General features: G+C 47.1%; 1 protein-coding gene across 2 annotated transcripts in view; it reads right to left on the bottom strand.

The window, feature by feature from the left end:
• The window catches only part of LOC119166998 (uncharacterized), a 398,724-nt gene that overhangs the window by 60,384 nt on the left and 312,248 nt on the right, over positions 1-26,092 (bottom strand). For both annotated transcript variants that reach the window (XM_037418400.2, XM_075867251.1), the window contains 8 exons: positions 10,886-26,092; positions 8,599-8,799; positions 6,884-7,021; positions 5,095-5,361; positions 3,875-4,021; positions 2,527-2,763; positions 1,205-1,417; positions 100-192 (listed from right to left, as the gene is read on the bottom strand). The exon at positions 10,886-26,092 is cut by the window's right edge and continues 20,667 nt beyond it. In XM_037418400.2, coding sequence (XP_037274297.2) covers positions 100-192; positions 1,205-1,417; positions 2,527-2,763; positions 3,875-4,021; positions 5,095-5,361; positions 6,884-7,021; positions 8,599-8,799; positions 10,886-26,092 — 16,503 coding nt within the window. The remainder of the gene's footprint in view (positions 1-99; positions 193-1,204; positions 1,418-2,526; positions 2,764-3,874; positions 4,022-5,094; positions 5,362-6,883; positions 7,022-8,598; positions 8,800-10,885) is intronic.

The following is a 26,092-nucleotide window of genomic DNA, read 5'->3' as shown; positions in this document are numbered from 1 at the left end:
ATAGTGGTGGTGGGTACTCTCTGCGTGCCAGCCTATGGTGTTGCGCTATTGCTGAGTAGATAGGTACGAACTCGAGAAAACAAAAAAAAGTGAGCTTACCTTTCTGATCCAGTTGGGATCTCCTTCACGAATGCGATCCAGCTGCGGTGCCAACTCCTGGTCGACCTTCTGAAGCAGGCGAGATACTTGTTCCTGAAAAAAAAAATATTGTGGAGCGATTTTTCTGGCTGCTCGATATTTGGCAGAACTTGGCTATGCAAATGGTTAAAAGCAATTAAGAAAAGAGAGCAGGCTTGTAGAGGTGTACATTTAAATCAAACATATTAAAAAAGCAGATTAATGTCACTGATACTCGGAACTCGGTGCAGTAATTACAGCTGGCGTCAATCGTGCAGGATGAAGGTTGCAATGTTCAGTCACAAAGGAGTAAAATTAAGTGTGATGTTTGGCTAAAATGAAATAATCATTAAAAACGGCTTGAAAAAAAAAATGCCTCTTATGCACTACACTTACGCCTCATTATAACAAACTCCCATCTGCCGCAAAAATACTTTGTTATATCCGTAAATTCGTTATAAGTGATTATTTGTAATGCCATTTATTACAAAAGTATTCTTCACTTTGTTTTTAAACGATAATGCGTTATAGCCAAATTTGTTATATCAAGATTTGAGTGTACATGTCGACAGAAGCAGCTTCTTAAATATACAAGTGGTATTAAAAAAAAATGTAGACTGCACAATTCCTTGAAGCTGCACTGTGTGCTTGGATGTTTCGGAACTCATTCCACTTGCATGACATTCTTTATTTAACTTGTACTCACAGCACAGTTGATGCTACCACATTATGCCCTCATCACAGTATGGCCGTTTGCAACCGGGAATCAAACTCGTGACCTTTGCTCAGCGGCAAGACACTCTGCCAGGTGCATGTTACAACAAAATGCAATGTTGATATCAAACACATTTTTAGGTAATTCAAGTATAGGGATGAATACAGTAATTCAAATGACATAGTTTCAGGATTGATCGTGACATACATGACTATTACAGAACCAGAACAGAAATACAGAGAAAATTAACATTGGCATATCAAAAGCAATTTTTATAATAAAAGGTCTCAAAACCCATCTTAGCGACATAAAATTATGTGTTTGAAAGTCAAGCACAAATATGAGCCTTCTTTCTCATTTGAATTCACACACCTGAAGTTTACGCACGTCCTGTTGAAGGGCGAGACGCATGCTGATCATGTTTCTCAGCTCGGGTTCTGAACTCTCGATGTAGGTGACAAGCTCGTTCCCGACTTGACTCAGCGCGGCCTGTTCTTCGGGAGAAAGACGTGACCCGCGGCTTGACACCAAGACAGGGAGCCTTCTCACGATCCTTATCACTTCCGGAAGCTGCGAATCCAAGGCCTGCGGAAAGTGGGAAACGGCATTGTGGAATACAAACAGTGCTAGTTGTAATAAAGTAGGTTTTCCTTAACATACATTATCCCTCTGCGACACACGCTATTGACTGTCTACTGTAAGATTCCGAGCAAGAGCTCCCTCCTCCCTTTTTCAGGGGATTTGAAATACCTTTTTCCCTCCGACTATTCTCACTGTTTTTTCACTATTTTCATTCACCCAACGATGGCAGATGAAAACAGTGAATGCACGCATATTTTATAAAGCATTTATTAGAAGCACAGGTGCGAACTCTTTATTCTTAGCAGCTCTTCCACCGTCATCCAGAATTTCGATCCATGTTCAAGCAAGGTCTACCATACTTTGTAAATTATCTGTCATTATAGGGAGACGCTTGCTCGGGATTTTACGATGTGTGTATATGCTTTAACTTTGCATAATTTGATGCCAAGGTGTTGGAGACCAAGTTTAGAGCAAGTGGGAGAGTTAAAATAAATTATAGTGTATTTTACAGCATTTAATTTTTAATTGTAACATAAATAATTAGTATCTCATTATTGTACATTTAGTCATGCTATATTTCATCATGAGCCAATTTTCATGACGCCCTCAAATTACACGTGAAAGTTATCTGTTGTCAGCAAACATTCCTAGGAGAGTCCAAAAATATTTCGAAATGTTCGCCGAAATGCCCCATGTTAATCCTTTTGTTAAATAAAACATGCTACCATCTTCATCAAAGTGATTGGATGTGGTAGAAACATTTTGACCAAAAGTAATAAATAGAAACTTTCGGCAACAAGAATGCCTAATTTAGCATTAGCACGGTGCTTGTGGTCTCTTCCTTGCCAATAGTGTGCAGAAATGGCAAAAGCGAGTCGCGTCTCCAAGTGAGGACGCTGTGTCGCAAACGGTTATGTTTCTGAGACAGAAGATAATCAGATCTTGTTCCTTTGACAAAAATCAATCGGGGAAAGGCAAACGAATGATGCACAGTCACAGTTTTTGGGCGATTGCGAGATCGCCTGGAGAGTGCCACAACTAATCGGACCGCATTCTTGTTGGCTGGAAGTTCGCGTTATTCGTTTGTCAGAGCCATGTGCGAGACGTCTCACCTGCGCCGATTCTTGATTATCCGCAGGACCTGACAGAACACTCTTGGCTTGCCTTCGGTAGACGATGATTAGCTGGATGATGCGCAGGTAAATGATGCGGAACCTTCGTGGCTCAATGTCGGCGTCGTCTTCCAATTCCTGCAGGCTGGACGCTATCTGGGCCCACGTGTCGCGCAAAGACTCCGGGCTAGATTCCGATGGTGCTTCGTCTAGCCATGACGAGGGTGTGGCGGTGTCCTTAAAAGAGAACATGGCAAAGGTTAGCACCGATCGATGCCTGCCCTCGCCATATTTGCCGTAACGGCACCACGCACCCAATAGTGTAACCTAGAGGCTGGTAACTTTACACATGTGATCGTATGACTGGCTATACTCTCGTGAACGTATGAAAGGAAACACACAAATTTTAAAGACGTCACAGTGATACATGTTCGTTCGCCATGCAGAAATGTCTCAGAAACTTGAATGCTCAACCGGAATTTTTCCATTGAATATGTTGGACTTCAACAACCACTTCAAAATTACTTAGAAATGAATTTATTATACACTCCAATATTGCTCACGAACGCACAGAGGTTGCATGACGTTTGAATATTCAGCGGGAATTGTTGACTCGATTTGCACTTAGCAGCCCCAATTGATCTATCTCGTAATACTTTGTTCTTGTACAAGGTGAGCAACACGTCAACAACTGCAGTCTACCATGCGACAGCACTTGCTAAACTCGATGACAATTTAAATAAAATATCTTGGTACAACCCGATTGCACATTCAAAATATATATAGTGTGCAAGTACGAAAGCACAAAATGCAAGGATACCAAGGTGAATGAGATGCAAACACAAATGTCAAATGCCAACTAAAAGTTTATTGGACAAAGAATAAACTACACCATCAAAGATTTGAACATCAGTTAGCACAAACCTGATCTCTGTACAGTAAAACTGTGTTATAAAAATTGACAATTGAATAATGGGCTAGTTGGTAGTACAAAATTCATACGCATGCACTAGTGATGTGTTCTATCTAGCTTTATTGCTGTTCATATGCTTCATTGTGCTACTGCAAGAATTAGGATTAGGGCATAATTAAACACTAGTTAAGGTTGAAATGTGATTTTTTAAATAGAACACTTTGTAATGTTTCCCTTTCATTTAGGTGCAGCATTTCACCAAGTGCTAAGACTTAGTCCAAACATATTTTTAGTCATTGGTGCTTTTTATCTAAGCCATATACCAGAGTAGATACTTTGGTAAAATTGGGAAGATGACCGTTCCTTGCTACACAGTTTGATGCCTTACTCGAGCACCACGATGCACTTTGTGTGGCCTAGTGAAAATCTGCTTACCACGGAGGGTTGGCTGGCACGGTGTACTTCTTGCAGAACTTGTTCGGTCGTGGGAGTGCCGTCGGTCTCCTGTTGAGGCACCGACTCTGGGCTTCTCAGCAGTTTGAGCACGGCGCACTCGTGGTCTTGCAGAGACTGGTTCAGTTCCTGATGAAGAGAGGCAAAAATAAGTTTTTTTTTTTTTTGCATCCGAAGGTGTGCAATACTGATTGTTGGCCTAGTTGGTACTTGCTTAATGACATGCTTTGGCCGCAAATAACACACACACACATGCAAAGTAAAGGAACACTCAACGACAAGCACAAGCGGCTTGTTCTTGTCGTTGAGTGTTCCTTTACTTTGCATGTGTGTAATTTGCGGCCAAAGCATGAAGGTGTGCGGTTGCTCGAACGCTGAATTGGGGTTGCCATTTCCACCGTTGCATCTCTTTCCAATACGTTTTCTAACTAGTCGCGTTGAAATCTTAAATGAAATGATCTTATGTATAGGATCACCCATTTACATAAGCCGTTGGTTTGGTTATCGAATGAAAACATCTAGCTTCACGCTTAAAAACGTCGCAAAATAAAACACAGGACACAGGACTAGTGCTGTCTCGTGTTCTATTTTGCTCTGTTTGAACTACGAATACATACAATCTATCTTGCATTCAGAAGCTATGTTGTTTAGCTGTTGTTTTTACCTCACACAAACTTAGCCTCCTTTATTGCAAAAGTCAAATGAAACGAAGGCGATCGGAAGGAGTGCAACATGTTTCACACTAGAGAAAGCTATCATAGCGTGAGGGAAGCAATGCTTTATCAAGCAGCTCATGTTGCTGCCTTGGAGCTGCTGTCACTGCTTGATACAACACGACTTCCCAGCTGGTTAGGGGTAGACATTTTTCGCTCTATGTTGTTAATTTCTCGCTAATAGTGTCAGTGCCATCAGACACACTGGTGCCACATTAAACACTGCGTCATGTTTACCCACCCGTACAGGTTCAAAGGAGGAGATATTGGCTGAAACAGCTTCTGGCATGTCTCTGCAAGAATAGATTCAGCTGTAGCTAGCCTCATCGTCCTCGTCCTCATTTAAAGCGGCATTTTAGTGTCGTCGGAGGGCTCCTTCCGATTGCATAAATGTTGTAACCCAAATGTGCACACTAATGCACTCGGTGGAACAATTTGGTGGGTTGGGTTAGCGCGAATCAAAGCACGGTCGATGAATTGAAGCATTACCTGAACGAACTGCCGCCTCGGAAGAGCTTCCTCACTGCCAGAGGCCAGCAGCTCCTCTTCCTCTTTCCTGTCCTGCTCGACTGCCTGGAGACGATCCTCGATTGCACGCGCCCGCTCTTCCAAGAGGTTGTACACGTTTCCGAGTTCACTCTGCAGGAGCGCAAACCTCTCTAGGGCGTCCCGGTTGGTCTCTGGCGATAGCAGCCGTGACTGGGCTTCCAGGTCCGCCAGCTGGGATTCGCGAGATGCAGTCTCGGGCACGAGTCGCTGCAAGAGATGTAACACGAGAAATCAGTTGCACAAAACGAGAAGGGGACGACTGGTGCTTTGAGAACGGCGTAACACCAAAATCAAGCCAAAGAGAAATTAAGTCAAGCTACACTGAAAGGTTATGCTTGAGTGATAACTAGTGTTGTGCAAATATTCAAATACTTCGAATATTTGAACGAATATTAATGTACTAAAATTTGCTTCGATTCGAGTTCAAATTATTGGAAATTTCAAATTATTCGAAACAAAAGAATAGGTGTATATAGACTGCATGTAACCCCTTTGTAAAGGTGGTTTCAGTACAGTGGAGGGGTGCTATCTCGTGAAACAACTTGTCAATAAATGTCTGCACGGCTGTGAAGCCTAACTTCAAAGTTAAATGAACGTACTACACTCACATTAATTTTTCCTTTAAGTTTGAAAGCTTGTTAAGGCTTAAATGCTCTAAGTATAGTACATTTCAAAACATAACTTATTTTGCAGGTTATCACTTGCATTTTGCCAAAAGTCAAATCCAGCTACTATTCAAAGTTGCTTCCACTTGCTTTGAACCAAGAATGACATTTGCACAAGCCTTGTTCCGACTAACAAAAATTGTGTAAGTTGGTTGGGTCATGATTAATATAGTTATTTTCCTTTATAATATGCAAATTCGATTTGAAGTTATTTGAACCAAATCACTATTCGCTTTGAACCTAAAGTTTCCTGTTCACACGAGCCAATAGCCAATTTACCATTCCTGACAAGGACGGATAATTTGTAAGCAAAGTCATTGCTATTAGCCGCGAGGGCCTCCACTAGAGAGGCCAGTGCTACGATTGTTTTGACGTCACAGATAGGATGGGTACTTATGGAATAAGGCAGTTTTGCTTTAGTGACACCCCTTGCATCGTCCCCCATGGCTGCACCTGTTTTTAGTCGCGATTTTACGATGCAAATTAGACAGGCGAGTGCCACGGGCACCGATTCGTAGTTTGCTTGCCTGCATTATCAGGTCTTACCGCTTCTTTAAGCACTGAGCTTTAAAACAAAGGGAAGCACGCACGATGCCCACAGCAAAAGCACAGAAAATGCGGTGCTCTAGCAGACAACACAACCCGGCATCCTATGAGTGACATCATCACGTAGGTGGCACCGCGATATGTCCTCGAGACCAATTACGATTACCTGATGCTGCAACCATTGCTGTCAGTAGTGCAGATAAGAAAGAAGACCAACTTCGCACAATATGCGAGAAAGCGCTAGAGAGTGTAATGGAACAATTATGTTGAACTCGGGGATTAGGGTTGTTGAGAGACAAAATGAATTAACTTTGCAGCAGACTCATATCGATTATGGGTAACGATTGTCGTTCAAAGCAGCAGGTAGCAAAAAGGGATGAGAGAAATTGTTGGTCCTGGCCCAGATGGCCTCTGATGTTGGTAATCTCAAGGGAGACGTTGCACAGTTACATGCACATGAAAAAGAGAACAAGAAACCGTGCGATGAAATGGTAAGAGCCATCAGCCGAAACGCTCACCCTCAGCTCCTGAAGCAGGTCTCGCAGCACGACAGGGTTGCTGAGAGCGTCAAGGTGAACCCCGAGCAGCCTTTGCAAATCGATGAGCCACACGTGAAGGGATTCTAGGCCAAGCCAGAACTGCATGCTCCTTTCATCCTAATAATAAAAAAAGTTAAGCAACAATTTAGTGACAGATGCAAGAAAAATACATATTATACATAAGCACCTCTTCCGCTTCTGTTATCTTTATTTCTCCTTTACCATCACAGTACTTCTGGTTCATCACAAGTCTTCTAGGTATCCCATTCAGGCCACGATCTCACTCTCAATTGCCATTTATATTCATGCACAGGCTTTCGTTTCACACTTTCCAGTTTTAGCCCTATCTGATAAACCATTCGGCGACATAGTTGACTTGATCAGGTCTAGACTGAATTTAGTTCAGGTCTGCACTTTCAGCTGGAATCTTGGGAAGAGTTCATACAGTTATGTTTAATTAAGCTTTAATTAGCATTTACCTCCTCACGTTTCCACTATACAATAATCATCACCTCTGTACCTTAAACTGGCTTCACAGCAAGCATTGACAGTCCTTAATGCAAATACATTAAAATAACACGTCTTGACATAGGTTCTGCACAAGTTCAGCAGTGAAGGCTCAGAAGGGAGTGACATCAAACAGAAACCTGGATACCATAAGCTACCTTCGTCATAACTAAGTAGTGTCAGACAAGCAAATACATTCTTTCCATCCCGTATCTATTACGTACTTCAAATGACATGAAACATCTCAAATTTACTTCATTACATTCACATTAGCTACATCAAGGTATGACTCTGCTCAGATGGGCAACCCATGTGATGGGTAGTTTACTGCTAAATCAAAGAACTATTTGGTACTCAATCAAATATGAATCCGGCATTCTTTACACATGTGCAAAAATGTACTTTTTTGGACTTGTAAAAGTGAACCACTTCGTATGCATACAGACAACAGGCCACTGGTCTCTGTTTTCTATTAAATATAAATGCACACGAAGGGACAGGAAGGGTGCTGTCTCCTTTTCTTGCCTCGGTTTCTTCAGCTTCATCTGGTGCAGCTGGTATTCCCACCAAGACAATGTACCGACTTGCCCAACAAGTCACCCTAAAGAAATGCGCACCTTCACAATTGCAAATGTGAGTAACTCCTGACCAAAATGAAAACTAGGATATTAAGATATCAAATGTTGTTCTTGCCTCACACCTACCTCAAGACAGTAACAACATTGGGAATAACAATACTTCCTGTATCTTTTTCGAGCCAAGACTGTATCCTCTTCACAACTCTCCGCTCATAATTACCAGGCACAATGGCACACTCTCTTTAACTGGTTGGTTAAATGGTTTTTGAGAGGTTGGTTCAATTATAAATGATTAAATGATTTTGAAAAGTTGTTTATATAGTTGTTTAACTGGTTGGTTAAAGTGGATTTATGTTTCTGAAGCTTCAATCAAGCACCAAAGCTTCATTCTTCTCGAGTGTAATAGCATATACGGCAGACTAGAACAGTCACAACTTAAACGACGTACTTAAGAAAGCAAAAGCAGAAAAGAGAGGCTGCAAGACAAATGGGCCAGGTAACTTTCAGCTAGCAGATAAAAAGCAGTCGTATTGATCAGCGAGAAAACATGCATTCTCAAACACTGAAAGACTGGGATCAACCAGTGGCTTCAAGTAATTCAAGACGCACCATGACAGGCTTTGGTGACTCCGGCTGAGCTTCCGATGACTTTGTTGAGTCAAGCTGCTCTGCTAGTCGCTGAAGCTGATCCGACAGTTCGCCGTAGCGCCTCGCCATTTCTGGGTGCTCTGAATGGTACTGCTCCAAGCTTTGACACACATCTGGGTCATACAGCTGTCTAGACACATCGTCAATCAGCCGTTGTGCTTCCTGAAAAAGTAATAGCAAAACATTGTGGCAGGTATGAGTTTTCTGCATGTACACAACTCCTAAGTACAATGCCTGAGCATTTACAAAGTTCAGATAGAATTTTTTTTAGCTCAAACTGAATGACACACGAATGCCATAAGGTGCATAAAAAAAATCAGCAGTGTGTTTCAGCGTTCTTTTTTCAGATTGTTAGTGAAGAGATCACGAGGGTGAGCAGATGAAATGCACAAGCTTTCGTATCGCAATTTACACAAGTAACTTAACAACTTGTCCAACAAAAAGTTACTTTCACGGGGAAGGCTTGTGTTACCCAGTGTGTTTAGGTTCACAAGCGGAAGTGCCGATCATGTATGTATGCCTTGCTTGTATGATTTCTCATCAAATTTCGGTCAAGAGACTTGTAGAGCTAATCGATAGATTGGAAAAGGCACAGAAATTTCGAGAGATATCCCACAAAGAAATGAGTCAAGGCTTCTGTGACTTGACATTGTTCCATGTAAGAGGCACCCCTTGATAGACTTGGGCCACAGTTAGGCATATAACTTGGTCAAGTGCACTTCCAACGGCGTTTAGATGCCTCTCTCGATAGGTGCAAACATGATAATAGGACTAATTGATTGTAATATAATATCAGTTACGTAGGAAACTCTCTATGAACATAATTTTGGCTACTGAACTGTGCATTTTTTCTGTGAAGATTATCCAGTTACAAGGTGATAAAGGCTGTCAGTGGTGACTCAAACAGATGCAAGTACTGAATTAAAAGCGAAACAAGGAAGATGCTGAAGCAAGAAAGAAACACTGAAGCGAAACACTACTTTTGACGGATAAATTATGCTCTGAAAACTCTAGTGTCATCAATTTTACCACTATATGTTTATTATTAGGTTAGAAAATAAGTGCCAAAATTTTAACTTCATCACTTAAAGCCAAAATATCGGACAGTTATGTCACGAATTTCAGCATGTTTCCCGTACTTTATCACAATGGTTCAATGAAATTTCCTGGAACTTAGTGTTGTAAAGTCTCTGGCTTGTTCAGGAGATAATGTGCTTTTAGTGTTGTAAAGTCTCTGGCTTGTTCAGGAGATAATGTGCTTTTAGTGTTGTAAAGTCTCTGGCTTGTTCAGGAGATAATGTGCTCTATTTTTACCAATTAGCAACTATGCGACCCCAAGCCGATGCCATCAACATCTATGACTTTACCGCACTTGTTGTGGGAACATTGAAGAACCCTTGGCAATGAAATTGGAATCTGTAGATGCTTGTGTTGTTTGTCCTGTATGCGGGGTACTTATTACCGATTGTTAGTACTGGACATTAGCTTTAACGTACATTAACTTGGTTTTAGAATAAGCACAAGTGCTCGACTGAGTTGACAGCACCTTGCGGCGTCGCCACCGAAGCCCCGTGTGACGTTCCACGGTTAAGGCGAGTACTGTCGACGTCGGAGAACATTTGCGGTTTGGGCACAATACTCCAACTGGCACTCGAGCAAAAATGCCACCCTCCTCGATTTGTTGTTAGGCTGCTCTCAAGGTGGTTTTGGCTGCTTACGCCAGGAATGCTCTTCTTTTTCTGAGGGGGATGCGCTCAAAGCACCCACTTTGGTTCATTCTTCACTGTGTGCGGACCCCCAAATTTGAATACGGCGGATTCATTTTCGCCATTTACCTTTACGTGTTGCCGAAGCTTCAGCGCACGTAGTCTCAGCTGCTTCCCCACTGTGGGGCGCTAGTTTCTTATGGACTGTTTAGGCAGGTGTTTTGAACTACGCTAAATTAATCAATCACCGGCACTAGTATTACTTCTACGCTGGATTAGAGCACTTATGGTTCAATATTAGAACTACCAGACACAAAGCTACAAACCGCAGTAAAACAGTCTCAAACAAAACTTTTGTTTTCAGGGGTCCTTTAGGATGGTGTTGCCACCTGAATTTTTATATTGCACATTTTCTCGCTTACCAAGCATCCTCTTGCAGCAAGTGTGGAGTTTCTGATATAGCGAAAGATCAATTTTCTAGTACGAAAAAAAATTGATTTTTTCTTCAATGCCCCTTTATTAGAAAAATCTTTTCAACATACCTGTATCTTTTGCTGCCTTTCATTGCCTCGGAAAGAGGAAGCTTCCTTCAGGAGCTTCTCAATTATAAAGATCCTCCGGAAGACCAGAATTATGACGGTGGTAACCTGCGAAGGCCATTTGGTGTCGACTATCCAATCGGGTAGAGGTTCTTCACTGTCCACACCAGATGAAGTTGGCGATTTCACCGGCCTTCCTTCCACAGTGCCCGGTGAAGAACGCAAAACTGTCTCTGTTGACTTTTCTCCACCGTCACTCTGAACAAATTCTACAGGTATCCACTGAGTGTCTTCGCTGTACCTTTCAAAATGCCCTTGAACTAAAGGAGCATCTTCTTTTTGTGAAGCAGCCCCAAAACTTGGTAACCAACTGTGCAGCTTTTGGCTCATGCTCGATTGTTGTCCAGGAGGTGCAGTGTAAAATGTGGTAGCATCGGCTTTGACAAACTCATCGACCTTCTCAGAACTGGGTTGAGCCGACCTTTGTGGAACCGGTGCTTGAGCTGTGTAGTCTGTCACATCTTGATGGTCTCCTTCAGTGACCCATCGAGGAGCCAGAACTTGTCCCAACACCTCTGGTAAGAAACCTGGTGGTGGAGGACTCCTACTCTCACGAAACGCTGAAGGTTTGTCACGCTCCGATGGCGGCGATGGGGACTTTGACAGCGATCGCCGACCAGCGTGACTTGACACCGCTGACGCCACAAGAAACGTCTCACCCTTTTGCTTTTGTTTGTGCTTCTTTTGTCGTCCCTTTGGCACCTTTGGCTCATCGTGTGGACGGTGACTGTGCAACACTGAAAAAGAGTCATCGGTTCCAGTGGAATAAACTGAAGTGTTATCATCCTGCTCACTTGAAACATCACACGAATGGTACCGCTCTGAAATGATTCTCGAGTCTCCTCCCCCAGATGCACTCGGGACATTGCCAATGATGGACTCCAGTCCTTCAATGACACTTGGTGGCGATGAAGCGCCTGCGCCAGGTTGCAATCTGTCATCAAAACTTGTATCAAGTTCAAAAGGAGCTGAAGGCACAGCTCGCTCAAACTCAACAACTGGCTGGGGTGCTGTGTCATGCTCATCATTACCACGTGGCTTAGAATCACCAGAACGAATGTTTGTATGAGGCGACACAAGCACAGCACTTCCTTCAGAGTCTAGCAAGATCGGGGCCGCAGGCTCGGCCTGTTTATCTGTACTGACTGGTGCAACAGGCTTCGCCTGATCATCAGTACTGTCCCAAGATGTAATGCTCTTTGCAGCCGCCACCAAGCTCGAGAACCACCCCTGGCGTTGCCTCTTTTCTGTTTCTTGTCGAGTATGCATCTCTTGTGTGCCTCCACTTCGAGTATCACTGGGTTCAATAACAGACGAAGGCACAACCTCTTCATGCAACTCCTCTTCACCTCTAACAAAGCCAGAAACATCAAAGATCACGCCAGTTTTGCTTTTTACTTCTGGCTCCTCAGGTGTTTCTTTCCAACCAAAGATAGATGCAAGGGGCTCCTTTCCAGGTGTGCGCTCTCTGCTTGGATGTCTCGTGGGCTCCTGCTTGTAAGTTACAGGCTTTTCAAGGAACCCTGGTAGCTTGTCGCCTTCCTGGGTTATACGAGTCATTTCAGTGACAATGACAGTATCTGGTTCTTTCTGGTCCTGTGGCTCGTCCGAAGGCTTCTTCGTCTTGCCCTTCTTCCCGGGCTCCTTGTCATCACCTTCTGGCTGCTCAGGTGTTTCTTTCCAGCCAAAAATAGCAGAAGTGGGCTCCTTTCCAGGTGTGCCCTCTGTGCTCCGAAGCTGCATGGGCACCTGTGTGTCACTTGCTGGCTCTCCTGGGAACCCTGGTAGCTTGTCCCCTTCCTGGATGATACGAGTCACTTCTGGGACAATGACACTTTCTGGTTTTTTCTCTTCCTGACACTCATCAGAAGGTTTCTCTGGCTTGTGCTTCATTTTTTTCCCAGGCTCCTTGTCATCACTTTCTGGCTGCTCAGGTGTTTCTTTGCACCCAAAAATAGCAGAAGTGGGCTCCTTTCCAGGTGTGCCCTCATTGCTTGGAAGCTTCCGGGGTGCCTGTGTGTCACTTGCAGGCTCTCCTGGAAACCCTGGTAGCTTCTCACCTTCCTGGTCGTTTGGCTCATCTAAAGGTTTCTTCGGCTTGTCCTTCTTTTTCTTTCCAGGCTCCTTGTCATCACTTCCTGGCTGCTCAGGTGTTTCTTTCCAGCCAAAGATAGTAAAAGTCGGCTCCTTTACATGTGTGCCCTCCCTGCTTGAAAGCTTCGTAGGCTTCTCGGTGTCACTTCCAGGCTTTCCTGGGAACTCTGTAAGCTTGTCACCTTTCTGGATGATACGAGTCAGTTCAGTGATAACGACGCTGTCCGGTTCTTTTTGATCCTTTGGCTCATCCGAAGGCTTCTTCGGCTTGTCATTCTTTTTCTTCCAAGGCTCCTTATTATCACTTTCTGGCTGCACAGGTGTTTCTTTCCAGCCAAAAATAGTAGAAGTCGGCTCCTTTCCAGGTGTGCCCTCCCTACTTGGAAGCTTGGTGGGTGTCTGAGTGTCACTCACAGGTTCTCCTGGGAACCCTGGTAGCTTGTCACCTTCCTGGACTATACGAGTCACTTCAGTGATAATGACGGTGTCTGGTTCTTTCTGATCCTTTGGCTCATCTGAAGGTTTCTTCGGCTTGCCCTCATTTTTCTTCCCAGGCTCCTTGACATCACTATCTGGCTGCTCTGGTGTTTCTTTCCAGCCAAAGATAGTAGAAGTCGGCTCCTTTCCAGGTGTGCCCTCCCTGCTTGGAAGCTTCGTAGGCTTCTCGGTGTCACTTCCAGGCTTTCCTGGGAACTCTGGAAGCTTGTCGCCTTCCTGTATTATACGAGTCACTTCAGTGATAATGACGGTGTCTGGTTCTTCCTCGTCTTTTGGCTCAACTGAAGGTTTCTTCGGCTTGCCCTTCTTTTTCTTCCCAGGCTCCTTGTCATCACTTTCTGGCTGCTCAGGTGTTTCTTTCCAGCCAAAGATAGTAGAAGTGGGCTCCTTTCCAGGTGTGCCCTCTTTGCTTGGAAGCTTCGTGGGTGCCTGTGTGTCACTAGCAGGCTTTCCTGGGAACCCTGGTAGCTTCTCGCCTTCCTGGATAATACGAGTCACTTCAGTGATAATGACGGTGTCTGGTTCTTTCTGATCCTTTGGCTCATCCAAAGGTTTCTTCGGCTTGCCCTTCTTTTTCTTCCCAGGCTCCTTGTCATCACTATCTGGCTGTGCAGGTGTTTCTTTCCAGCCAAAGATAGTAGAAGTCGGCTCCTTTCCAGGTGTGCCCTCCCTGCTTGGAAGCTTCGTAGGCTTCTCGGTGTCACTTGCAGGCTCTCCTGGGAACCCTGGTAGCTTGTCGCCTTCCTGGATGATACGAGTCAATTCAGTGATAACGACGGTGTCTGGTTCTTTCTGATCCTTTGGTTCGTCCGAAGGTTTCTTCGGCTTGCCCTTCTTTTTCTTCCCAGGCTCCTTGTCATCACTATCTGGCTGCGCAGGTGTTTCTTTCCAGCCAAAGATAGTAGAAGTCGGCTCCATTCCAGGTGTGCCCTCCCTGCTTGGAAGCTTCGTAGGCTTCTCGGTGTCACTTCCAGGCTTTCCTGGGAACTCTGGAAGCTTGTCGCCTTCCTGGATGATACGAGTCACTTCAGTGATAACGACGGTGTCTGGTTCTTCCTCGTCTTTTGGCTGGTCTGAAGGTTTTTTCGGCTTGCCCTTCTTTTTCTTCCCAGGCTCCTTGTCATCACTATCTGGCTGCTCAGGTGTTTCTTTCCAGCCAAAGATAGTAGAAGTCGGCTCTTTTCCAGGTGTGCCCTCCCTGCTTGGAAGCTTCGTAGGCTTCTCGGTGTCACTTCCAGGCTTTCCTGGGAACTCTGGAAGCTTGTCACCTTCCTGGATGATACGAGTCACTTCAGTGATAACGACGGTGTCTGGTTCTTCGCCGTCTTTTGGCTCATCCAAAGGTTTCTTCGGCTTGCCCTTCTTTTTCTTCCCAGGCTCCTTGTCATCACTGTCTGGCTGCTCAGGTGTTTCTTTCCAGCCAAAGATAGTAGAAGTCGGCTCCTTACCTGGTGTGCCCTCCCTGCTTGGAAGCTTCGTAGGCTTCTCGGTGTCACTTGCAGGCTCTCCTGGGAACCCTGGTAGCTTGTCGCCTTTCTGGATGATACGAGTCAATTCAGTGATAACGACGGTGTCTGGTTCTTTCTGATCCTTTGGTTCGTCCGAAGGTTTCTTCGGCTTGCCCTTCTTTTTCTTCCCAGGCTCTTTGTCATCACTATCTGGCTGCTCAGGTGTTTCTTTCCAGCCAAAGATAGTAGAAGTCGGCTCTTTCCCAGGTGTGCTCTCCCTGCTTGGAAGCTTCGTAGGCTTCTCGGTGTCACTTCCAGGCTTTCCTGGGAACTCTGGAAGCTTGTCACCTTCCTGGATGATACGAGTCACTTCAGTGATAATGACGGTGTCTGGTTCCTTCTGATCCTTTGGTTCATCCGAATGCTTCTTCGGCTTGCCCTTCTTTTTCTTCCCAGGCTCCTTGTCATCACTTTCTGGCTGCTCAGGTGTTTCTTTCCAGCCAAAGATAGTAGGAGTGGGCTCCTTTCCAGGTGTGCCCTCCCTGCTTGGAAGCTTCGTAGGCTTCTCGGTGTCACTTGCAGGCTCTCCTGGGAACCCTGGTAGCTTGTCGCCTTCCTGGATGATACGAGTCAATTCAGTGATAACGACGGTGTCTGGTTCTTTCTGATCCTTTGGCTCATCCGAAGGCTTCTTCGGCGTGCCCTTCTTTTTCTTCCCAGGCTCCTTGTCATCACTTTCTGGCTGCTCAGGTGTTTCTTTCCAGCCAATAAGAGTAGATGTGGGCTCCTTTCCAGGTGTGCTCTCCCTGCTTGGAAGCTTCATTGGCGCCTGTATGTCACTTGCAGGCTCTCCTGGGAATCCTGGTAGCTTGTTGCCTTCCTGTATTATACGAGTCACTTCAGTGATAATGACGGTGTCTGGTTCTTCCTCGTCCTTTGGCTCATCTGAAAGTTTCTTCGGCTTGCCTTTCTTTTTCTTCCCAGGCTCCTTGTCATCACTATCTGGCTGCTCAGGTGTTTCTTTCCAGCCAAAGATAGTAGAAGTCGGCTCCTTACCTGGTGTGCCCTCCCTACTTGGAAGCTTCGTAGGCTTCTCGGTGTCACTTGCAGGCTCGCCTAGGAACCCTGGTAGCTTCTCGCCTTCCTGGATGATACGAGTCACTTCAGTGATAATGACGGTGTCTGGTTCTTTCTGATCCTTTGGCTCATCCGAAGGCTTCTTTGGCTTGCCCTTCTTTTTCTTCCCAGGCTCCTTGTCATCACTATCTGGCTGCTCAGGTGTTTCTTTCCAGCCAAAGATAGTAGAAGTCGGCTCTTTTCCAGGTGTGCCCTCCCTGCTTGGAAGCTTCGTAGGCTTCTCGGTGTCACTTCCAGGCTTTCCTGGGAACTCTGGAAGCTTGTCACCTTCCTGGATGATACGAGTCACTTCAGTGATAACGACGGTGTCTGGTTCTTCGCCGTCTTTTGGCTCATCCAACGGTTTCTTCGGCTTGCCCTTATTTTTCTTCCCAGGCTCCTTGTCATCACTATCTGGCTGCTCAGGTGTTTTTTTCCAGCCAAAGATAGTAGAAGTCGGCTCCTTTCCAGGTGTGCCCTCCCTGCTTGGAAGCTTCGTAGGCTTCTCGGTGTCACTTGCAGGCTCTCCTGGGAACCCTGGTAGCTTGTCGCCTTCCTGGATGATACGAGTCAATTCAGTGATAACGACGGTGTCTGGTTCTTTCTGATCCTTTGGTTCGTCCGAAGGTTTCTTCGGCTTGCCCTTCTTTTTCTTCCCAGGCTCCTTGTCATCACTATCTGGCTGCTCAGGTGTTTCTTTCCAGCCAAAGATAGTAGAAGTCGGCTCTTTCCCAGGTGTGCTCTCCCTGCTTGGAAGCTTCGTAGGCTTCTCGGTGTCACTTCCAGACTTTCCTGGGAACTCTGGAAGCTTGTCACCTTCCTGGATGATACGAGTCACTTCAGTGATAATGACGGTGTCTGGTTCTTTCTGATCCTTTGGTTCATCCGAATGCTTCTTCGGCTTGCCCTTCTTTTTCTTCCCAGGCTCCTTGTCATCACTTTCTGGCTGCTCAGGTGTTTCTTTCCAGCCGAAGATAGTAGAAGTGGGCTCCTTACCAGGTGTGCCCTCTTTGCTTGGAAGCTTCGTGGGTGCCTGTGTGTCACTAGCAGGCTTTCCTGTGAACCCTGGTAGCTTCTCGCCTTCCTGGATGATACGAGTCACTTCAGTGATAATGACGGTGTCTGGTTCTTTCTGATCCTTTGGCTCATCCGAAGGCTTCTTCGGCTTGCCCTTCTTTTTCTTCCCAGGCTCCTTGTCATCACTATCTGGCTGCTCAGGTGTTTCTTTCCAGCCAAAGATAGTAGAAGTCGGCTCCTTTCCAGGTGTGCCCTCCCTGCTTGGAAGCTTCGTAGGCTTCTCGGTGTCACTTGCAGGCTCTCCTGGGAACCCTGGTAGCTTGTCACCTTCCTGGATGATACGAGTCAATTCAGTGATAACGACGGTGTCTGGTTCTTTCTGATCCTTTGGTTCGTCCGAAGGTTTTTCCGGCTTGCCCTTCTTTTTCTTCCCAGGATCCTTGTCATCACTATCTGGCTGCTCAGGTGTTTCTTTCCAGCCAAAGATAGCAGAAGTCGGCTCTTTTCCAGATGTGCCCTCCCTGCTTGGAAGCTTCGTAGGCTTCTCGGTGTCACTTGCAGGCTCTCTTGGGAACCCTGGTAGCTTCTCGCCTTCCTGGATGATACGAGTCACTTCAGTGATAATGACGGTGTCTGGTTCTTTCTGATCCTTTGGCTCATCCGAAGGCTTCTTTGGCTTGCCCTTCTTTTTCTTCCCAGGCTCCTTGTCATCACTATCTGGCTGCTCAGGTGTTTCTTTCCAGCCAAAGATAGTAGAAGTCGGCTCCTTTCCAGGTGTCCCCTCCCTGCTTGGAAGCTTTGTAGGCTTCTCGGTGTCACTTCCAGGCTTTCCTGGGAACTCTGGAAGCTTGTCACCTTCCTGGATGATACGAGTCATTTCAGTGATAACGACGGTGTCTGGTTCTTCCTCGTCTTTTGGCTCATCTGAAGGTTTTTCCGGCTTGCCCTTCTTTTTCTTCCCAGGCTCCTTGTCATCACTATCTGGCTGCTCAGGTGTTTCTTTCCAGCCAAAGATAGTAGAAGTCGGCTCTTTTCCAGGTGTGCCCTCCCTGCTTGGAAGCTTCGTAGGCTTCTCGGTGTCACTTACAGGCTTTCCTGGGAACTCTGGAAGCTTGTCACCTTCCTGGATGATACGAGTCACTTCAGTGATAACGACGGTGTCTGGTTCTTCGCCGTCTTTTGGCTCATCCAAAGGTTTCTTCGGCTTGCCCTTCTTTTTCTTCCCAGGCTCCTTGTCATCACTATCTGGCTGCTCAGGTGTTCCTTTCCAGCCAAAGATAGTAGAAGTGGGCTCCTTACCTGGTGTGCCCTCCCTGCTTGGAAGCTTCGTAGGCTTCTCGGTGTCACTTACAGGCTCTCCTGGGAACCCTGGTAGCTTGTCGCCTTCCTGGGTGATACGAGTCACTTCAGTGATAATGACGGTGTCTGGTTCTTTCTGATCCTTTGGCTCATCCGAAGGCTTCTTCGGCGTGCCCTTCTTTTTCTTCCCAGGCTCCTTGTCATCACTTTCTGGCTGCTCAGGTGTTTCTTTCCAGCCAATAAGAGTAGATGTGGGCTCCTTTCCAGGTGTGCTCTCCCTGCTTGGAAGCTTCATTGGCGCCTGTATGTCACTTGCAGGCTCTCCTGGGAATCCTGGTAGCTTGTTGCCTTCCTGTATTATACGAGTCACTTCAGTGATAATGACGGTGTCTGGTTCTTCCTCGTCCTTTGGCTCATCTGAAAGTTTCTTCGGCTTGCCTTTCTTTTTCTTCCTAGGCTCCTTGTCATCACTATCTGGCTGCTCAGGTGTTTCTTTCCAGCCAAAGATAGTAGAAGTCGGCTCCTTACCTGGTGTGCCCTCCCTGCTTGGAAGCTTCGTAGGCTTCTCGGTGTCACTTGCAGGCTCGCCTGGGAACCCTGGTAGCTTCTCGCCTTCCTGGATGATACGAGTCACTTCAGTGATAATGACGGTGTCTGGTTCTTTCTGATCCTTTGGCTCATCCGAAGGCTTCTTTGGCTTGCCCTTCTTTTTCTTCCCAGGCTCCTTGTCATCACTATCTGGCTGCTCAGGTGTTTCTTTCCAGCCAAAGATAGTAGAAGTCGGCTCTTTTCCAGGTGTGCCCTCCCTGCTTGGAAGCTTCGTAGGCTTCTCGGTGTCACTTCCAGGCTTTCCTGGGAACTCTGGAAGCTTGTCACCTTCCTGGATGATACGAGTCACTTCAGTGATAACGACGGTGTCTGGTTCTTCGCCGTCTTTTGGCTCATCCAACGGTTTCTTCGGCTTGCCCTTATTTTTCTTCCCAAGCTCCTTGTCATCACTATCTGGCTGCTCAGGTGTTTTTTTCCAGCCAAAGATAGTAGAAGTCGGCTCCTTTCCAGGTGTGCCCTCCCTGCTTGGAAGCTTCGTAGGCTTCTCGGTGTCACTTGCAGGCTCTCCTGGGAACCCTGGTAGCTTGTCGCCTTCCTGGATGATACGAGTCAATTCAGTGATAACGACGGTGTCTGGTTCTTTCTGATCCTTTGGTTCGTCCGAAGGTTTCTTCGGCTTGCCCTTCTTTTTCTTCCCAGGCTCCTTGTCATCACTATCTGGCTGCTCAGGTGTTTCTTTCCAGCCAAAGATAGTAGAAGTCGGCTCTTTCCCAGGTGTGCTCTCCCTGCTTGGAAGCTTCGTAGGCTTCTCGGTGTCACTTCGAGGCTTTCCTGGGAACTCTGGAAGCTTGTCACCTTCCTGGATGATACGAGTCACTTCAGTGATAATGACGGTGTCTGGTTCTTTCTGATCCTTTGGTTCATCCGAATGCTTCTTCGGCTTGCCCTTCTTTTTCTTCCCAGGCTCCTTGTCATCACTTTCTGGCTGCTCAGGTGTTTCTTTCCAGCCAAAGATAGTAGAAGTGGGCTCCTTTCCAGGTGTGCCCTCTTTGCTTGGAAGCTTCGTGGGTGCCTGTGTGTCACTAGCAGGCTTTCCTGGGAACCCTGGTAGCTTCTCGCCTTCCTGGATGATACGAGTCACTTCAGTGATAATGACGGTGTCTGGTTCTTTCTGATCCTTTGGCTCATCCGAAGGCTTCTTCGGCTTGCCCTTCTTTTTCTTCCCAGGCTCCTTGTCATCACTATCTGGCTGCTCAGGTGTTTCTTTCCAGCCAAAGATAGTAGAAGTCGGCTCCTTTCCAGGTGTGCCCTCCCTGCTTGGAAGCTTCGTAGGCTTCTCGGTGTCACTTGCAGGCTCTCCTGGGAACCCTGGTAGCTTGTCACCTTCCTGGATGATACGAGTCAATTCAGTGATAACGACGGTGTCTGGTTCTTTCTGATCCTTTGGTTCGTCCGAAGGTTTTTCCGGCTTGCCCTTCTTTTTCTTCCCAGGATCCTTGTCATCACTATCTGGCTGCTCAGGTGTTTCTTTCCAGCCAAAGATAGCAGAAGTCGGCTCTTTTCCAGGTGTGCCCTCCCTGCTTGGAAGCTTCGTAGGCTTCTCGGTGTCACTTGCAGGCTCTCTTGGGAACCCTGGTAGCTTCTCGCCTTCCTGGATGATACGAGTCACTTCAGTGATAATGACGGTGTCTGGTTCTTTCTGATCCTTTGGCTCATCCGAAGGCTTCTTTGGCTTGCCCTTCTTTTTCTTCCCAGGCTCCTTGTCATCACTATCTGGCTGCTCAGGTGTTTCTTTCCAGCCAAAGATAGTAGAAGTCGGCTCCTTTCCAGGTGTCCCCTCCCTGCTTGGAAGCTTCGTAGGCTTCTCGGTGTCACTTCCAGGCTTTCCTGGGAACTCTGGAAGCTTGTCACCTTCCTGGATGATACGAGTCATTTCAGTGATAACGACGGTGTCTGGTTCTTCCTCGTCTTTTGGCTCATCTGAAGGTTTTTCCGGCTTGCCCTTCTTTTTCTTCCCAGGCTCCTTGTCATCACTATCTGGCTGCTCAGGTGTTTCTTTCCAGCCAAAGATAGTAGAAGTCGGCTCTTTTCCAGGTGTGCCCTCCCTGCTTGGAAGCTTCGTAGGCTTCTCGGTGTCACTTACAGGCTTTCCTGGGAACTCTGGAAGCTTGTCACCTTCCTGGATGATACGAGTCACTTCAGTGATAACGACGGTGTCTGCTTCTTCGCCGTCTTTTGGCTCATCCAAAGGTTTCTTTGGCTTGCCCTTCTTTTTCTTCCCAGGCTCCTTGTCATCACTATCTGGCTGCTCAGGTGTTCCTTTCCAGCCAAAGATAGTAGAAGTGGGCTCCTTACCTGGTGTGCCCTCCCTGCTTGGAAGCTTCGTAGGCTTCTCGGTGTCACTTGCAGGCTCTCCTGGGAACCCTGGTAGCTTGTCGCCTTCCTGGATGATACGAGTCAATTCAGTGATAATGACGGTGTCTGGTTCTTTCTGATCCTTTGGTTCGTCCGAAGGTTTCTTCGGCTTGCCCTTCTTTTTCTTCCCAGGCTCCTTGTCATCACTATCTGGCTGCTCAGGTGTTTCTTTCCAGCCAAAGATAGTAGAAGTCGGCTCTTTCCCAGGTGTGCTCTCCCTGCTTGGAAGCTTCGTAGGCTTCTCGGTGTCACTTCCAGGCTTTTCTGGGAACTCTGGAAGCTTGTCACCTTCCTGGATGATACGAGTCGATTCAGTGATAATGACGGTGTCTGGTTCTTTCTGATCCTTTGGTTCATCCGAATGCTTCTTCGGCTTGCCCTTCTTTTTCTTCCCAGGCTCCTTGTCATCACTTTCTGGCTGCTCAGGTGTTTCTTTCCAGCCAAAGATAGTAGAAGTGGGCTCCTTTCCAGGTGTGCCCTCTTTGCTTGGAAGCTTCGTGGGTGCCTGTGTGTCACTAGCAGGCTTTCCTGGGAACCCTGGTAGCTTCTCGCCTTCCTGGATGATACGAGTCACTTCAGTGATAATGACGGTGTCTGGTTCTTTCTGATCCTTTGGCTCATCCGAAGGCTTCTTCGGCTTGCCCTTCTTTTTCTTCCCAGGCTCCTTGTCATCACTATCTGGCTGCTCAGGTGTTTCTTTCCAGCTAAAGATAGTAGAAGTCGGCTCCTTACCTGGTGTGCCCTCCCTGCTTGGAAGCTTCGTAGGCTTCTCCGTGTCACTTGCAGGCTCTCCTGGCAACCCTGGTAGCTTGTCGCCTTCCTGGATGATACGAGTCAATTCAGTGATAACGACGGTGTCTGGTTCTTTCTGATCCTTTGGTTCGTCCGAAGGTTTCTTCGGCTTGCCCTTCTTTTTCTTCCCAGGCTCCTTGTCATCACTATCTGGCTGCTCAGGTGTTTCTTTCCAGCCAAAGATAGTAGAAGTCGGCTCTTTCCCAGGTGTGCTCTCCCTGCTTGGAAGCTTCGTAGGCTTCTCGGTGTCACTTCCAGGCTTTCCTGGGAACTCTGGAAGCTTGTCACCTTCCTGGATGATACGAGTCACTTCAGTGATAATGACGGTGTCTGGTTCCTTCTGATCCTTTGGTTCATCCGAATGCTTCTTCGGCTTGCCCTTCTTTTTCTTCCCAGGCTCCTTGTCATCACTTTCTGGCTGCTCAGTTGTTTCTTTCCAGCCAAAGATAGTAGGAGTGGGCTCCTTTCCAGGTGTGCCCTCTTTGCTTGGAAGCTTCGTCGGTGCCTGTGTGTCACTAGCAGGGTTTCCTGGGAACCCTGGTAGCTTCTCGCCTTCCTGGATGATACGAGTCACTTCAGTGATAATGACGGTGTCTGGTTCTTTCTGATCCTTTGGCTCATCCGAAGGCTTCTTCGGCTTGCCCTTCTTTTTCTTCCCAGGCTCCTTGTCATCACTATCTGGCTGCTCAGGTGTTTCTTTCCAGCCAAAGATAGTAGAAGTCGGCTGCTTACCTGGTGTGCCCTCCCTGCTTGGAAGCTTCGTAGGTTTCTCGGTGTCACTTGCAGGCTCTCCTGGGAACCCTGGTAGCTTGTCGCCTTCCTGGATGATATGAGTCAATTCAGTGATAACGACGGTGTCTGGTTCTTTCTGATCCTTTGGTTCGTCCGAAGGCTTCTTCGGCTTGCCCTTCTTTTTCTTCCCAGGCTCCTTGTCATCACTATCTGGCTGCTCAGGTGTTTCTTTCCAGCCAAAGATAGTAGAAGTCGGCTCCTTTCCAGGTGTGCCCTCCCTGCTTGGAAGCTTCGTAGGCTTCTCGGTGTCACTTGCAGGTTTTCCTGGGAACCCTGGTAGCTTGTCGCCTTCCTGGGTGATACGAGTCACTTCAGTGATAATGACAGTGTCTGGTTCTTTCTGATCCTTTGGTTCATCCGAAGGTTTCTTCGGCTTGTCCTTCTTTTTCTTCCCAGGCTCCTTGTCATCACTATCTGGCTGCTCAGGTGTTTCTTTCCAGCCAAAGATAGTAGAAGTCGGCTCCTTTCCAGGTGTGCCCTCCCTGCTTGGAAGCTTCGTAGGCTTCTCGGTGTCACTTGCAGGCTCTCCTGGGAACCCTGGTAGCTTGTCACCTTCCTGGATGATACGAGTCAATTCAGTGATAACGACGGTGTCTGGTTCTTTCTGATCCTTTGGTTCGTCCGAAGGTTTCTTCGGCTTGCCCTTCTTTTTCTTCCCAGGCTCCTTGTCATCACTATCTGGCTGCTCAGGTGTTTCTTTCCAGCCAAAGATAGTAGAAGTCGGCTCTTTCCCAGGTGTGCCCTCCCTGCTTGGAAGCTTCGTAGGCTTCTCGGTGTCACTTCCAGGCTTTCCTGGGAACTCTGGAAGCTTGTCACCTTCCTGGATGATACGAGTCACTTCAGTGATAATGACGGTGTCTGGTTCTTTCTGATCCTTTGGTTCATCCGAAGGCTTCTTCGGCTTGCCCTTCTTTTTCTTCCCAGGCTCCTTGTCATCACTTTCTGGCTGCTCAGGTGTTTCTTTCCAGCCAAAGATAGTAGAAGTGGGCTCCTTTCCAGGTGTGCCCTCTTTGCTTGGAAGCTTCATGGGGGCCTGTGTGTCACTAGCAGGCTTTCCTGGGAACCCTGGTAGCTTCTCGCCTTCCTGGATGATACGAGTCACTTCAGTGATAATGACGGTGTCTGGTTCTTTCTGATCCTTTGGCTCATCCGAAGGCTTCTTCGGCGTGCCCTTCTTTTTCTTCCCAGGCTCCTTGTCGTCACTTTCTGGCTGCTCAGGTGTTTCTTTCCAGCCAATAAGAGTAGAAGTCGGCTCTTTTCCAGGTGTGCCCTCCCTGCTTGGAAGCTTCGTAGGCTTCTCGGTGTCACTTACAGGCTTTCCTGGGAACTCTGAAAGGTTGTCACCTTCCTGGATGATACGAGTCACTTCAGTGATAACGACGGTGTCTGGTTCTTCGCCATCTTTTAGCTCATCCAAAGGTTTCTTCGGCTTGCCCTTCTTTTTCTTCCCAGGCTCCTTGTCATCACTATCTGGCTGCTCAGGTGTTCCTTTCCAGCCAAAGATAGTAGAAGTGGGCTCCTTACCTGGTGTGCCCTCCCTGCTTGGAAGCTTCGTAGGCTTCTCGGTGTCACTTGCAGGCTCTCCTGGGAACCCTGGTAGCTTCTCGCCTTCCTGGATGATACGAGTCACTTCAGTGATAATGACGGTGTCTGGTTCTTTCTGATCCTTTGGCTCATCCGAAGGCTTCTTTGGCTTGCCCTTCTTTTTCTTCCCAGGCTCCTTGTCATCACTATCTGGCTGCTCAGGTGTTTCTTTCCAGCCAAAGATAGTAGAAGTCGGCTCTTTTCCAGGTGTGCCCTCCCTGCTTGGAAGCTTCGTAGGCTTCTCGGTGTCACTTCCAGGCTTTCCTGGGAACTCTGGAAGCTTGTCACCTTCCTGGATGATACGAGTCACTTCAGTGATAACGACGGTGTCTGGTTCTTCGCCGTCTTTTGGCTCATCCAAAGGTTTCTTTGGCTTGCCCTTCTTTTTCTTCCCAGGCTCCTTGTCATCACTATCTGGCTGCTCAGGTGTTCCTTTCCAGCCAAAGATAGTAGAAGTGGGCTCCTTACCTGGTGTGCCCTCCCTGCTTGGAAGCTTCGTAGGCTTCTCGGTGTCACTTGCAGGCTCTCCTGGGAACCCTGGTAGCTTGTCGCCTTCCTGGATGATACGAGTCAATTCAGTGATAATGACGGTGTCTGGTTCTTTCTGATCCTTTGGTTCGTCCGAAGGTTTCTTCGGCTTGCCCTTCTTTTTCTTCCCAGGCTCCTTGTCATCACTATCTGGCTGCTCAGGTGTTTCTTTCCAGCCAAAGATAGTAGAAGTCGGCTCTTTCCCAGGTGTGCTCTCCCTGCTTGGAAGCTTCGTAGGCTTCTCGGTGTCACTTCCAGGCTTTTCTGGGAACTCTGGAAGCTTGTCACCTTCCTGGATGATACGAGTCGATTCAGTGATAATGACGGTGTCTGGTTCTTTCTGATCCTTTGGTTCATCCGAATGCTTCTTCGGCTTGCCCTTCTTTTTCTTCCCAGGCTCCTTGTCATCACTTTCTGGCTGCTCAGGTGTTTCTTTCCAGCCAAAGATAGTAGAAGTGGGCTCCTTTCCAGGTGTGCCCTCTTTGCTTGGAAGCTTCGTGGGTGCCTGTGTGTCACTAGCAGGCTTTCCTGGGAACCCTGGTAGCTTCTCGCCTTCCTGGATGATACGAGTCACTTCAGTGATAATGACGGTGTCTGGTTCTTTCTGATCCTTTGGCTCATCCGAAGGCTTCTTCGGCTTGCCCTTCTTTTTCTTCCCAGGCTCCTTGTCATCACTATCTGGCTGCTCAGGTGTTTCTTTCCAGCTAAAGATAGTAGAAGTCGGCTCCTTACCTGGTGTGCCCTCCCTGCTTGGAAGCTTCGTAGGCTTCTCCGTGTCACTTGCAGGCTCTCCTGGCAACCCTGGTAGCTTGTCGCCTTCCTGGATGATACGAGTCAATTCAGTGATAACGACGGTGTCTGGTTCTTTCTGATCCTTTGGTTCGTCCGAAGGTTTCTTCGGCTTGCCCTTCTTTTTCTTCCCAGGCTCCTTGTCATCACTATCTGGCTGCTCAGGTGTTTCTTTCCAGCCAAAGATAGTAGAAGTCGGCTCTTTCCCAGGTGTGCTCTCCCTGCTTGG

This window comes from Rhipicephalus microplus, chromosome 6 (assembly GCF_043290135.1).
Source record: "Rhipicephalus microplus isolate Deutch F79 chromosome 6, USDA_Rmic, whole genome shotgun sequence".
In the NCBI taxonomy this organism is placed as follows: Eukaryota; Metazoa; Arthropoda; class Arachnida; order Ixodida; family Ixodidae; genus Rhipicephalus; species Rhipicephalus microplus.
This window is presented reverse-complemented; position numbering and strand designations above follow the sequence as displayed.